The sequence below is a fragment of the Ammospiza caudacuta genome, chromosome Z (assembly GCF_027887145.1).
Source record: "Ammospiza caudacuta isolate bAmmCau1 chromosome Z, bAmmCau1.pri, whole genome shotgun sequence".
Classification (NCBI taxonomy): domain Eukaryota; kingdom Metazoa; phylum Chordata; class Aves; order Passeriformes; family Passerellidae; genus Ammospiza; species Ammospiza caudacuta.
Window position 1 is genome coordinate 17,559,249 of NC_080632.1, and position 13,369 is coordinate 17,572,617.

The following is a 13,369-nucleotide window of genomic DNA, read 5'->3' on the forward strand; positions in this document are numbered from 1 at the left end:
GGAATAATTATGTGAGTAAATGACTTAATCTGTCCCACCCCTTAATGCTCTGGAAGGCGGAGAGCTTGGAGAGTTCTCCAAATCTGCTTCTTTGTCATTCAATGCTCCTATCATGTACTTGGCTTTTCATTCAATTGCTTATTTCTGGCAGAAACCTCACAGCAGGTGATTCAGAAAACTATAAAGATGCTCAAGATGCTCAAGCCATCTGAGACAGCATAAAACCACAGACATTACTATCCTGAGTCTGAAGAGTAACCACAAAGTGCCACTGACAACCATTACTTGATTGACACACATACTGTAAATATGCCAATAACGTGCTACATCTTATACTTTATGGCATGGGTAATCACAGAACTTACCTGCTCCTGAGGAAGTCAAAGTTCGTGTGTGTGCCCAAATTTAACGAGTTAGCCTTGAAAACAGTCTTAATAGCAACTGCCAGTCTGGGGCTTCTGTAATCCTAGCCTCAGAGAACCAGCTGTGCATTTCTGCCTACAATTTTCTTTTTAGGAAAAAAAAGCTTAATAGCATTTTATAAGGCACTGGAAAGCTGTTTTCATACAGCAGCTTGGAAAGGAAGATTATGGAAGCTGTAAATTTATTACAAGTCATCAAACAAGCTTCAGACCTGCACCTTCAGGGAGGAAATGACTCAAGCTGGCTCAGCACACTACACAGTCTATTTTTGTCCATGCATGTTTATGGCCAATTACAGGCGAAAAAAGCATTTTCTGGCCTACGTACACCTTTTATACATTATAGAGACAAGACTATTGTACTGAAAGGTGAAATATCTCAAACTGTCAGTCCATGAAAGGCCATGCAAAACTGCCTACTTACCAGTGACTTGGTCAACCAGAATACGAGAAGTAATAATACGTCCATATTGGGAAAAGAGCTGTTCCAGTTCTTTCTGGGTCATTGTTTTTGGAAGTCCACTAACATACAAATTTGCATCTCTGATAGAAGCTGAACTTGGGCGTGCATAAGAAACCTTAGAAAAAGAAAACCAAAAAAAATTCTGGAAAACAAACACTTTAAAAACAGCTAAAATAGGACAGTGTTATCTGTTCTGAGACATAAAAACATCTATAACAGCAGACAGAACACTTACTTTGTAAAGCCAGTTCAGTGGGTTATTTTGTTTGGGTTTTTTGGGTTTTGTTTTTTTTTTTGATTTTTTTTTTTTTTTTTTTGGTTTTGGGAGGTTTTTTTGGGAGCGAGCTTCCAAAACATGGAAGGAATGCAACTTAGACTACACAGGAGCAGCTGACTACAGGAATTCATATATAAAAAGTACTTCCAAATAAATGAGAAAAAGCTAGGTACATATTCTAGCAGGTCTTGGTGGAAAAAGCATATGACTAAAGTGACAAATTTAAGAAGTTCCAAAGTTCCATGCCTCATGTTCCATGAAGTCTCATTAAAAAGCAGTAAAACATACCAGGAATTAAGATTTCAGTGTGATATGTAGGCCAAAGGCATAGAAAGACACTCTGAAGCACTTATTTCCAAGTATTTTTAAAGTGCTGTGTCTTTTGTACATGTCGAGCTTGCTACCAAATGACTCATAATGACAGTCATTTATGAGATCAACTCTGCTAGATCACTTTCACAGCCCTGAGAATGAATGGCAGAAGGAGGACTCCAACCTGTATTTGCCTGCTCAGCAGCTTCTCAATTTCTGCAACAGAGGCCTTAAAAACAAATGCCATTTATAGGAAATTCTTGGATCCTTTTGGACAGAAGTTTTTTACCTGCTGCCTTGACATGTCAGTCAAAATATTTCAAGGTGATTAAGTAGATTCTTTGACCTTTAGACACATGCTACAAAACAGCACTTCCACTACTTCCTACTGAAGTTTGTACAAGTGCGTTACTACAAGAATGATTAGGACAGAACATCTGTGCTTCTCCAACAGGACAAAACACTTCATCTAGGCTTTTCACCTATATCAAACATAAAAGTAAAAAGGATCCTCAAGAAGTAGTCAGATTATTCTCCTTTCCTTCCCTCACCCGTCATGTACTGTTAGCCAATACTGGGCAACTGGAACTTGATTCTGTCATTCCTTTTGCCTAATTCTTTGACATTTATTTTCAAATCTTTCCTGTCTCATTTCTGCACAGACTCTTAAGACTGCTATGGAAGCAAAACAGAAGACAGCATGCTGGAGATGAAATAAGCAGCAACCTGAACACTGCTGCGATCCTTCAAGTTCCACCCAGAGGCTTTGTGCAAGGTACCTTTGTGCTGGTTGAGGAGGACTGACCTCGAAAACTTGCAGCTATCCAGCATGGAACCTTGCAAGTCACACTGCCTTGTTCTTTCCACATGAGAGCCACACAAAAGCTAACGACCTATGATCAAAGTTACAGGAAAACAGAGTAAAGTGTGCCAGCATTCAGCCAATGGAGCAACAAAGACAGTGACAGCTACCCTTTTGGAATGAACAAACTTGTTCTACTTGCCCATTTAGCCCTGAGCTTCTTTCAGAAATAAACTTCCATGCCTCACTTGACAGGATTTTAAGGAGACTCAAGGCCAAGGAATGGAGACAGACTGCCTGGGGAACAGGACTAGTCCTAGTAAACTAATGAATTACCAAACCCATGCAGACACTGTCTTTCAAGGGGAAATTCACACTGCTGGACACATGCTGCCACATATAAAAATATAAATTTACAAAGAATCTATCAGAAGAGAAGAAACCTGAACAAAATATTTGCTAATTTACTGCAAGTTTATCTTATGCTACAGAACTGGTACCTGTCAAGATACAAAGCAGCTTTTGCAAAACTCTTTCATTTTCCTCTGGTAAGAGAGTATGAGCTCTTGCACTATGACAGCTGGTCCAGTATTACCCATGCCCTCTCTGGTTAAAACAGTTCAAATTGTTTAACACAGCAGTCAAGGCCTACACTGAGTGCAGGTAAATGGAAGCAATACTCTAACCAGTATACCCTACTCTTACATATCACAGAATCACAGAAGTTCAAGACTGGAAGAAACCTATAAGATCATCAAGTCCAGTCGATGTTCTAACTGTTCACTAGATCATGGCAGCAAGTGCCACATCCAGTCTTTTTTTGAATTCTTCAAGGGATGATGACTCCACCACCTCACTGGGTAAATGATTCCAGTATCTGACCACTCTTACTGTGAAATATTTGCTTCTTAGTTCTAACTTACATCTCGCTTGACGCAGCTTGAGACTGTGTCCTCTTGTTCTATCTGTTGTCGCCCGGAGAAAGAGGCCGACCCCCAGCTCACCACAGCCACCCTTCAGGAAGTTGTAGAGAGTGATGAGGTCGCCCCTGAGTCTCCTTTTCTCCAGGCTGAACAACCCCAGCTCCCTCAGTCGCTCTTCGTATGGCTTGTGTTCCAAGCCCCTTATTAGTCTCGTTGCCCTCCTCTGGACACGCTCAAGTAACTCGATGTCCCTCCTAAAGTGAGGGGCCCAGAACTGGATACAATACTCCAAGTGAGGCCTCACCAGTGCCGAGTACAGTGGAAGAATGACCTCTCTGCTCCTGCTGGCCACTCCATTTCTGATACTGGCCAGGATGGCATTGGCCCTCTTGGCTACCTGGGCACACTGCTGGCTCATATTTAATCGACTGTCAACCAGCCCCCCCAGGTCCCTTTCCACCTGGGCACTATCCAGCCATTCCGTCCCCAGCTTATATCGGTGCAGGGGGTTATTGTGGCCAAAGTGCAATACTCGGCACTTGGACTTATTGAAGTTCATCCCGTTTGATTCTGCCCATGTGTCTAACCGTTCCAAGTCTCTCTGGAGAGCCCTACACCCCTCTAGCAGATCCACACTCTTTCCCAATTTAGTGTCATCAGCGAATTTACTAATAAAAGACTCTAAGCCCTCATCCATATCATCAATAAAAATGTTGAACAAAACTGGCCCCAACACAGACCCCTGAGGGACACCACTAGTGACTGGTCGCCAGCTGGATGTGACACCATTCACCACCACTCTCTGGGCCCGGCCATCCAGCCAGTTCTGAACCCAGCAAAGGGTATTCCTATCCAGACCACGGCCAGCGAGTTTGTCTAGGAGTATGCTATGGGAAACAGTGTCGAAGGCCTTGCTGAAATCCAGAAAAACAACATCTACAGCCTTCCCTGCGTCCACTAGCCGGGTTACCTGATCATAAAAGGTGATCAGGTTAGTCAGACATGATCTACCCCTCCTAAATCCGTGCTGGCTGGGTCTGATACCCTGGCCGTCCTGCAAATTTTGCATGATGGCACGTAATATAAACTGTTCCATTATTTTGCCAGGTATAGAGGTCAGGCTGACTGGTCTGTAATTGCCAGGATCTTCCTTTGCACCTTTTTTGTGAATGGGTATCACATTGGCCAGCTTCCAGTCCTCCGGAGCCTCGCCAGTGATCCATGACTGTTGGTAAATGATAGAGAGTGGCTTTGCAATCTCATTTGCCAGCTCTCTCATTACCCTACGGTGGATCCCGTCTGGTCCCATAGATTTATGAATATCCAAGGATTTCAATAGTTCTATAACAGCCTCCTCTTGGATAATGTGGGGACCATTCTGTTCCCTAAAACCAACGACCAGCCTAGACGGACGGGAGTCTTGAGGGCAAGTCATCTTCCCATTAAAAACCGAGGCAAAATAGGCATTGAACACTTCTGCCTTCTCCTCGTCTGCAAATACTAACTTCCCACCTTTGTCCAGTAAGGAACAAAGGCTGGTCCTACCTTTCTTCCTACTATTAATATATTTATAAAAACATTTTTCATTATCCTTAACAGCAGTCACTATCCTGAGTTCAAACTGAGCTTTGGCCTCCCTAATTTTTTTCCTGCATACTCTAGCAGCCCTCTTGAATACTTCCTTGGAGACCTGACCCTTTTTCCAACTCTGATACGTCCTCTTTTTATTCCTAAGTTCCTCCAAGATCTCCTTTCCCAGCCAGGCTGGACGTTTGCCCGTAGACTGATCTTTCGGGATACAGGAATGGTTTGTTCCTGCGCCCTCAAGATCTCTGCCTTGAAGTAAGCCCACCCTTCCTGAACTCCTTTATTTTTAAGGGCAGCTTCCCAAGGGACGCTCTGAATTAATCTCTTAAACAGGCCAAAGTCCGCCCTCCGGAAGTCCAATGTACGAGTTATACTGGTGCTCTTCCTAATATCGCCAAGTATTGAAAACTCTATTAATTCATGGTCACTCTGCCCCAAACGACCTCCAACCATCACATCTCCCACCAGCCCATCCCTATTTGTAAATAACAGATCTAATGTAGTCCCTTCCCTGGTGGGTTCATCTACCAGCTGTAACAAAAAGTTATCTTCCATAGATTCTAAGAATTTTCTGGATTGCCTCTTTACTGCTGTATTAAATTCCCAGCAGATATCTGGTAGATTAAAATCACCAACAAGAACAAGGGTTGATGATCTAGAAACATTGCACAACTGCTTATAGAATAAATCGTCTACTTCTTCTTCTTCTTGATCGGGTCGACGATAACAGACTCCCAATATGATGTCGGCGTTATTGGCCTTCCCCTTGATTCTTATCCATAAACATTCAACACCTTCTTCCTTTGTTTCAATTTCAATGGCATCGAAGGTTTGCTTAACATAAAGAGCTACGCCACCTCCTCTTCTTCCTTTTCTATCTCTCCTGAAGAGTCTGTATCCAGCCAATGTAGTACTCCAGTTATATGAGTCATCCCACCACGTTTCCGTGATGGCAACTACATCATAGCTTTGCAGTTGTACCATGGCCTCCAGCTCTTCTTGTTTATTGCCCAAACTGCGTGCATTGGTATACATGCACCTCATCTGGGCAACTGAGTTCACCCCTATCTTACGCTTGCAATTCTTGGGCCTGTTTCCAGTTAGCTCAGCTGGTTCCCCTTCCCCCTTCAAGCTTAGTTTAAAGCTCTCTCAATGAGGTCTGCCAGTTCATGAGCTAAAATCCTTTCGCCCTTAACGGAGAGGTGTACCCCATCTGATTCCAGCAAAGAAGATGCTGTAAAAGTTTCGCCATGATCATAAAATCCAAACTTATGTCGATGCCACCAACCCTTAAGCCACTTGTTAATGATACGGATTCTTCTGTTTCTTTCATCATTATCCTCCGCCACCAGAGGGACTGAGCACATCACTACCTGTGCTCCTGCCTTGCCAATTACCTGACCCAGTACCTTAAAGTCCTTCCTGATTGCCTTAATGCTCCTCTTCTCGATCTCATCACTGCCAGCCTGAAGTATCAGCAGTGGATAATAATCAGAGGGCTGAATCAATGTAGGAAGTCTCTCAGTAATATTTTGTACCTGGGCCCCAGGGAGGCAACAAACTTCCCTGTGGGATGGGTCTGGTCGACATACAGGGCCTTCAGTTCCTTTCAGGAGGGAATCACCTACGACGATTACCCTTCTTTTCTTCTTGGTACTAGAGGTAATAATTCGTGTTGCAGGTGAAACATAATTAGGAGGTTCACTAGGCAGACAATTCTCTCCTAAACCATCTAGTTGTATCTCTGGATCCAATATCTCATACCTGTTTTGTAGTGGTACTTGGCTGGATGATGGAGGGGGGCAAGTCTTTTCATTTTTACCACCCCGCACAGGGACCCATTTCCACTCCTCTTCATCCACCAAATGCCCTTCTGTCATCTGAGAATGGGAGGCATATAAGTCCTCAGTCTCTTAATTAGTAACCTCCCTTAAAGATGATAGGGCTGAACTCCACCAATCTATCTGCCTTTCACTTTCACTAATACTCCTTAATCTTTCAACTTCCTCCCTAAGCTCAGCCACCATTAGAAGGAGGTCATTCACTTGTTCGCAGCGTAAGCGGTTCTCCTCCACAGCACTCCCTGATGCCACCAATAAACTCAAACATTCTGGGCAGGGGTGGGTCTGTACACTCACGTCCTTTTTGGAGGGCCCAACTTGATCACTTACACCAGCCACAGCTTTTGATCTTGTAGAAACCATTGTTAACAAACACCTCAGAAACAATCAGACGGCAGGGGATACAAAATCTGGAGGTTCAGGAATCCGGGGTTTCAGAGTTCCAGGAGTTCTCCAGCAGCAAGTCGGCACTGCAGAGCTGCTAATGTAGTAACAGAGACTCTTCGAGGGATGCAGAATGCAGGGAAGGGAGCAAAGCACAACTCCACAGTACAGCTCCACAACACAATTCCGCGGCAGAGCTCCAAAGCTCACCTCCGCAGCACAGCTCCGCAGCACAGCTGCACAGCCTAGCTCCGCGGCCTAGCTCCACGGCACAGCTGCACAGCTCCGCGGCCCAGCTTCAAGGCCCGGCTCCGCGGCACAACTCCGCGGCCCGGCTCCGAGGCCCGGCTCCGAGGCCCGGCTCCGAGGCCCGGCTCCGAGGCCCGGCTCCGAGGCCCGGCTCCGAGGCCCGGCTCCGAGGCACGGCTCCGAGGCACGGCTCCGAGGCACGGCTCCGAGGCACGGCTCCGAGGCACGGCTCCGAGGCACGGCTCCGAGGCACGGCTCCGAGGCACGGCTCCGAGGCACGGCTCCGCGGCCTAGCTATGAGACCCTGTTCCGCACCACAGCTCAGTGCAGGGACATGGTCTTGTCCGCCATTAAAAAAAAGTTTTTATCCAGTTTCACTGTTACTACCTTCAAGTGACTACTCCAACACACTGAATTTGGGCACACTAGTCACAGCAATAACAAATATTAAACCAAAATCTGTGGTTCACCACCAATATCTGTACACTATATTTAATCATCTTGCTAAGCACCAGAAGTACTGGTCAGGCAAAAAATCTGAAAGAAACATGTAACTTCAGACATACGATACAATTTAAGTCAGCAGCACTAGTGAAAAACAAGGACACCACAAAATATTACTGGTATAAAATTCCTATTAAAAGAACCTTGCCTAGAGTTTAGCCCTCTTCATTTCTGACATCAAAGTCCAGTCATTTCACTTGTGATACACACTTAAAGCAGAGACTCTCCAGACTAATCTCCCTACCTATATCCTGTCAGTTTGTTCATTTAGTAATTGCTTGCTGATAGCTCTGTATTTAGTCTCTTTAAACAACTTTTATATGGACAGAATTAAAAACTGCGCCAAGATTTTCATTCCATATCTAATTCAATAGGTGAACATTTCAGTTACATGATGTCAAAACCACTGAACACAAGGCAAGTCAAGAAACAGCCTGAAAGCCTGCAGTTTTAAATACTGAATGATGACACACTCTTTACAATATTGAACAGCACTACTCTGGAGATACCAATTTAAAAACAGTTTTACAGAAATTTTCTACTGCAATTAGTAGGAAAGACACTTGTTTCTAGAACTGCAAATATTTTCACCGCTTTAACACTTAATTTCCTAACAACAGGATGAGCTGATTCACAATTTTCAAGTGAAAACTGGGAAAGCAGGTTAAACAAAGAAGTTTTAAAAAAATTATATAGAGGTATAGCCCCTACAAGTGAATGCTTCAGTTTTCTTATTATCTGCCACTACCTATAGACACCTCAGTGTCATGCTTCAAGCTCTTTTATCTTATTATTAGTAGACTAGTAGTATTATTAATACAAACATAAACTATTTGTATTCTCTCAAAAACTTATGAATTTAATATAATTTTTCCTAAACACCTCTACTTAATGTAGTCTTCTAAATATTTACATCTGAAATCTCTAAATGCTAAAATCAGTATTTCAGTAAATATTTACATTCACTAGCTCAAGTGCAATCTTTCTGCTTAAAACACAACTTGTCCTTAAGAGCAGTGTCTAGTTCTTTTAGAATACATGTTTCTGTGGGGGAAAAAAACCTCCAACAAAAAACTACCATCCAGTATGTCCATATGAAAATGAGTTAAAAACCTACCTCCAAAGCAGACAGATTTATATTGAGAAAGGGAGTACATTAGGAACAGGTATGCCTCCTCAGCAAGCACAGTAAAAACAAGGACATACTGCTCTTTCTTACAGCAATGTTCTCAGAGGCCATTGTGCCAGGCAAGTGTTCTCAACTTGCACTTAAATTTGTATGTGTTACCACGATTCAAGAACTCTTCTTAATTGGATTTCTAGTAAGAAGATGTGGCAGCATACCACAAATACGAGGTCTCAGCTCTCACTAGCTGGTGACAGGTTGTTGCCTGAAACAGGAGAGTATATTGCTGTATATTCATCAAGTCCCCCTCCTGTCTCCCCTCAAATAAGGATTGTTCCACTCCAAACAAAATTCCAAGGCCACTTTTCCCAATACACAAGACTACCTTACTGAACATGCACATGCTGAGTTCATGGTGGAAGCCTGCAGTCGCACACTTCTGTGGACAGCGCAAACTGGAAACCCAGACTGCCCTTTGTAAAGGCAACTTACATCCACCTCTGTGGAACTAAAAGACCTCAACACACCTCACTTACAAGTGTAGATTAAGCTGATAAACACAACCATATCTCATAAAGGTCCTGATTTTACAGCCTGCTGTACAATAAGGAATGCACTGAAAAAAAAGACACTGAAGCAACAGTATTTTAGCATTATCATCAGAGTTTCCCTGTTTCAGTTCACCCCTCAAAGTGTTCCAGCTCTGACAGCTACAACCCATGCCGAGTCACAGGCCTGAGGTGGGTCATGGGATCCACATCTGTTGCCACTTAGCTGAGGGCATGAATGGACCAACCTGACAAATTTAGACTAGAGACCAGTCTTTATATATTTGAGGGAACTAGGACGAGAAGTCTTCCTCAGGATACATAACCAATTAAGGACAGGACACTGCTCAAAGAGGAAGCCCTCATAAAGTGCTGCTGTATGTAGCACAGAGGAAGACCAGAAAACAGGCTTTCAGAATATTTGCTCTAAAGTGACTTACACCCAAAAATCCACTTAGCTGGAAGCAAATGTATGTATGTATGTGCTAAGAACAGAAGCCAGCTGAAAATCCTACCACTGATGGAAACAGAAGCAGACGTTTTCCCAGAAGTCTCAAGATGCTGCAGCAGTTTTAAATCCGAGTCATAAGCATATGATAGAAAAACAGAAAAACAATTATCAAGTTCACTGCTATAAAACATGATGTGGGAATTATGCACTACATTCACAGAATAGCGATTCTGTTTTGCCCTTAGAAGGACTAGTACAGAAAAGCACTTTAAAACTTGCAGTCTGCAACTATCACGATCTTGCTAAAAATAGGAAATACTCAACTTAGAATTTAGGTACAAATAAAATATATGAACTGAAAGGAGATCAAGTCTCCAAACATTTCCTACTTATCATATTCTTAAGAGTCTCAAAAGACCTCTCCTGTACCTCACATTTGTAATTCTGATCCCTACTCATGCCCAAAAAATAAGAGCACAGGAATTTCAGATGCACTAGGAATAAAAAAAGCAGTTACCTTTCAAGGAGGATAGGAGTACAGAGTATAATTTAAGCCCTCCACATGAATAATATAAACAGGAATAGAATCTTAAACACAAGACCTCAATTATTCTCCTGAAGGAAATGAGTAAACCTCAGGTTATACCTAAGAAGCTTCTACTACTGACAGAGACTCTGACAAACACAACACTTGGGCATCTCTTGCACTATTCCACAGACACATCCAGAAACACACAAAACACATCCATTCAACTTACACTTCACTAGAATATCTTACAACCCTTCTGGAAAAACTATTACTGCATGAATGAAAGACAAGAGAGTCAACATTTAATATGACAAAAAAGCTTGAAAGCTGCTAGATTAACAAAGGTCTATTTGTATTAAGACTACCATAATCTCAAAAGTAAGCATAAACATGTTTTATATTAATAAAAATCCTCTTACAAACAAGACAGATACTGGATTTAAAACAAAATAAATTAACAATAATTTAGAAACCCCAACCAAACAAAGGAGAAATACTCCTCAAAACAACAGACTCTAACAGATCTCCCTCCCTGGCATTTACAGCATTTTGAATCCATGCAGAAAACCACAACCTTCTTAGAGAACTTTGCAAAGCATGGGGAGGGTAGGACACAAAGATGCAGCATCAATCTTAGTAGTAACAAGCAGGTTTTGTTGGCTTTTTAGTTTTTGAGTTTTTTTTTCTTTGCTTCTTTTTATGTGCCTAAGACTTGGCTTCTGAGCAATGCCAGCAGACTTCCATCAACTTTACAGAGTACTGCTGGCCCCGTCTAACATCTCCATTTCTGTGTCAGGAATTGCCTAAGCAGCTCAGGAAAGACCTTTCTGAACTGCTGAAGTGTCCTGGCTGCAGAGCTGTGCAGCAGCCTTAGGGAGAGCTGCACTGGCCCAAGGATTCTCCCCCTCAGAGAAACAGGGATGGACCCTTACAAGATATTCTAATCAGCAGCAACATGGAACTTGGGGCTCAAACAGAAAACAAACTGTGACTGCTAACCATGAGGACAGCACATCTTATGGTCTGGCCTGGCACTCTGAGTGAATGGACAACAAACCACCTGCCCATAATGTGGTTTACAGCAAGTGACAGCAATATGCACTAAGAACTGAATTCTCCTCTCAATATTTTTCAGATATGTGAAAAACAAGCAGCCAGCTTAAGGTGGGTAAGTAACACTCAAAGTCTGAGGAGATTTGAATTTCAGCAAAGAACAAATTTTACCTGGGAGTGAAAAGATGTGTGTGTGTATAGTATTAAAATCAAAATGCTCTCAAAACTTTAACTTTTAACATAGCTAAAAGATTGCATAATTTTAATTTATGTAACTCTTGCAGAAATTTAAGGGAAAAAAACCCCACCTTTAGATTTCTTCTAAGACAAATTGTTCTGTTTCAGGTCTGCTAGCACAGTGCAATTTAACCTTAAGAATACAGTCCTGAGGTATTTAATTACTCTGTCAAGACTGCTAAATGTTCTGGCATCAGAGCCTCTCTCAGCCTTTGCTGACTGAAAACATCAGTGAAACTCACTAGATTTAAACTTCCACACAGGATTCCCTTTTGCTCCTTAGATTGAATCCTTAGAATGTTTTATCAATGTTCTTTAATACTAGAGGATCTTAATTCTCTCACTTTCACAGCTCACTCTCCTCTGGTATTTTAATAGAGATTTTATGCAACTCGTGCATACTTCATTGCTACCCAAGGACATTAGTTAATCAAAGAATTACTACAAAAAAGGGACACTACAAAAATTTTTCTCTGCATGTATCAGTGGTGAAAACAGGAACAGTCTCAATCGCTTTTATCTGTTGCACTGAACTCAGAAATCAAACTAGCAAGTCTCTTTTTCAGTATTTTGCTATTTTCTATTAAGTGTTTGAAGAGTTTTCAAGAGTACTATCCTTGGTAAAATTTCTTAAGGGTGCAGCAACTGAACAGTTAAGTTAGAGGATAATTCCTTTACAATGAATCTTCTTGTAAATCTTAGTAGTAGTTCAAGACACCAAGTGAAATCACATTGCATAATGCCAAGAATTATTGACAAAGACTCGAAGAACACTAATGAACTCACAGCACAGCCCTCAATTTAAGTCTTTCCTTGCTATATACAGCACTTTTTGGAGTATTTGTAAAGCTGAACACTTGGTATTCACCCTTCTACTGAAGTTTTAAGTAGCTCTTCTCATCACACAACTTTCTACAGTAGGGTAGTCAACTGGGTGATGATGGCAAAAGAGGACATCTTGTATTTATAGCCAAAGAATTTGTCAATTCATTCCAATAGGAAGTTGGAAGAATGTCACACATTAAGCCTGTTTTTTTATTACATGCAGAGTTATAAAGGAGTGGGAAGAAAACCTACAGATTTAAATCTTTAGATAAAATATTCCTTAAATTCCTATTCCCCTGACAGGTAATAATTACCCATGTAAACATCTCAATAATCCAAACAACTTCAGAGAAGGAAAACCTTATTAAATTTTACTTTTAAGCAGCTTTATGCTAAGTAGAATACATCCAACTTATAAATGCTATCTTATAGAAAAAGACAACTCTAAGGCCTCTAGCCTGGACAAACTATTTTTCCACCCTTTCCAACACATACTTGCATACATGTCTACACATGTCTCATCAGCATTCTGTATTAAGAGACATGCCAGGTCATGCATGCAGGGGTTCTGCCACTTCAAACACTCAAAAGGGAGGAACGAGCAGAGCATTACTGTCATCTTCAGGGTCCCCCTGGCAGCTACAATCCACAAAGGACTGTGTCCATCATTAAGGCAGCCTAACACCCATGAAGAAAAGTCAAAAATACTGTCCTGTGTCTTTTTGTCTACATAAAAAGCTGCCTCCCACTCACCACCCCACATGTCTCTCAGCCAGTCCAGAGAGGCCTTTTGTTTTCCCACTCCTTTTTAGACAGTGAATCTTAAAACACTCTGT

General features: G+C 42.0%; 1 protein-coding gene across 3 annotated transcripts in view; it reads right to left on the minus strand.

Moving 5' to 3' along the window:
• The window catches only part of ELAVL2 (ELAV like RNA binding protein 2), an 85,232-nt gene that overhangs the window by 9,586 nt on the left and 62,277 nt on the right, over positions 1–13,369 (minus strand). For all 3 annotated transcript variants that reach the window (XM_058823430.1, XM_058823429.1, XM_058823428.1), the window contains exon 5: positions 847–1,000. In XM_058823430.1, the coding sequence (XP_058679413.1) occupies positions 847–1,000 (154 nt within the window). The remainder of the gene's footprint in view (positions 1–846; positions 1,001–13,369) is intronic.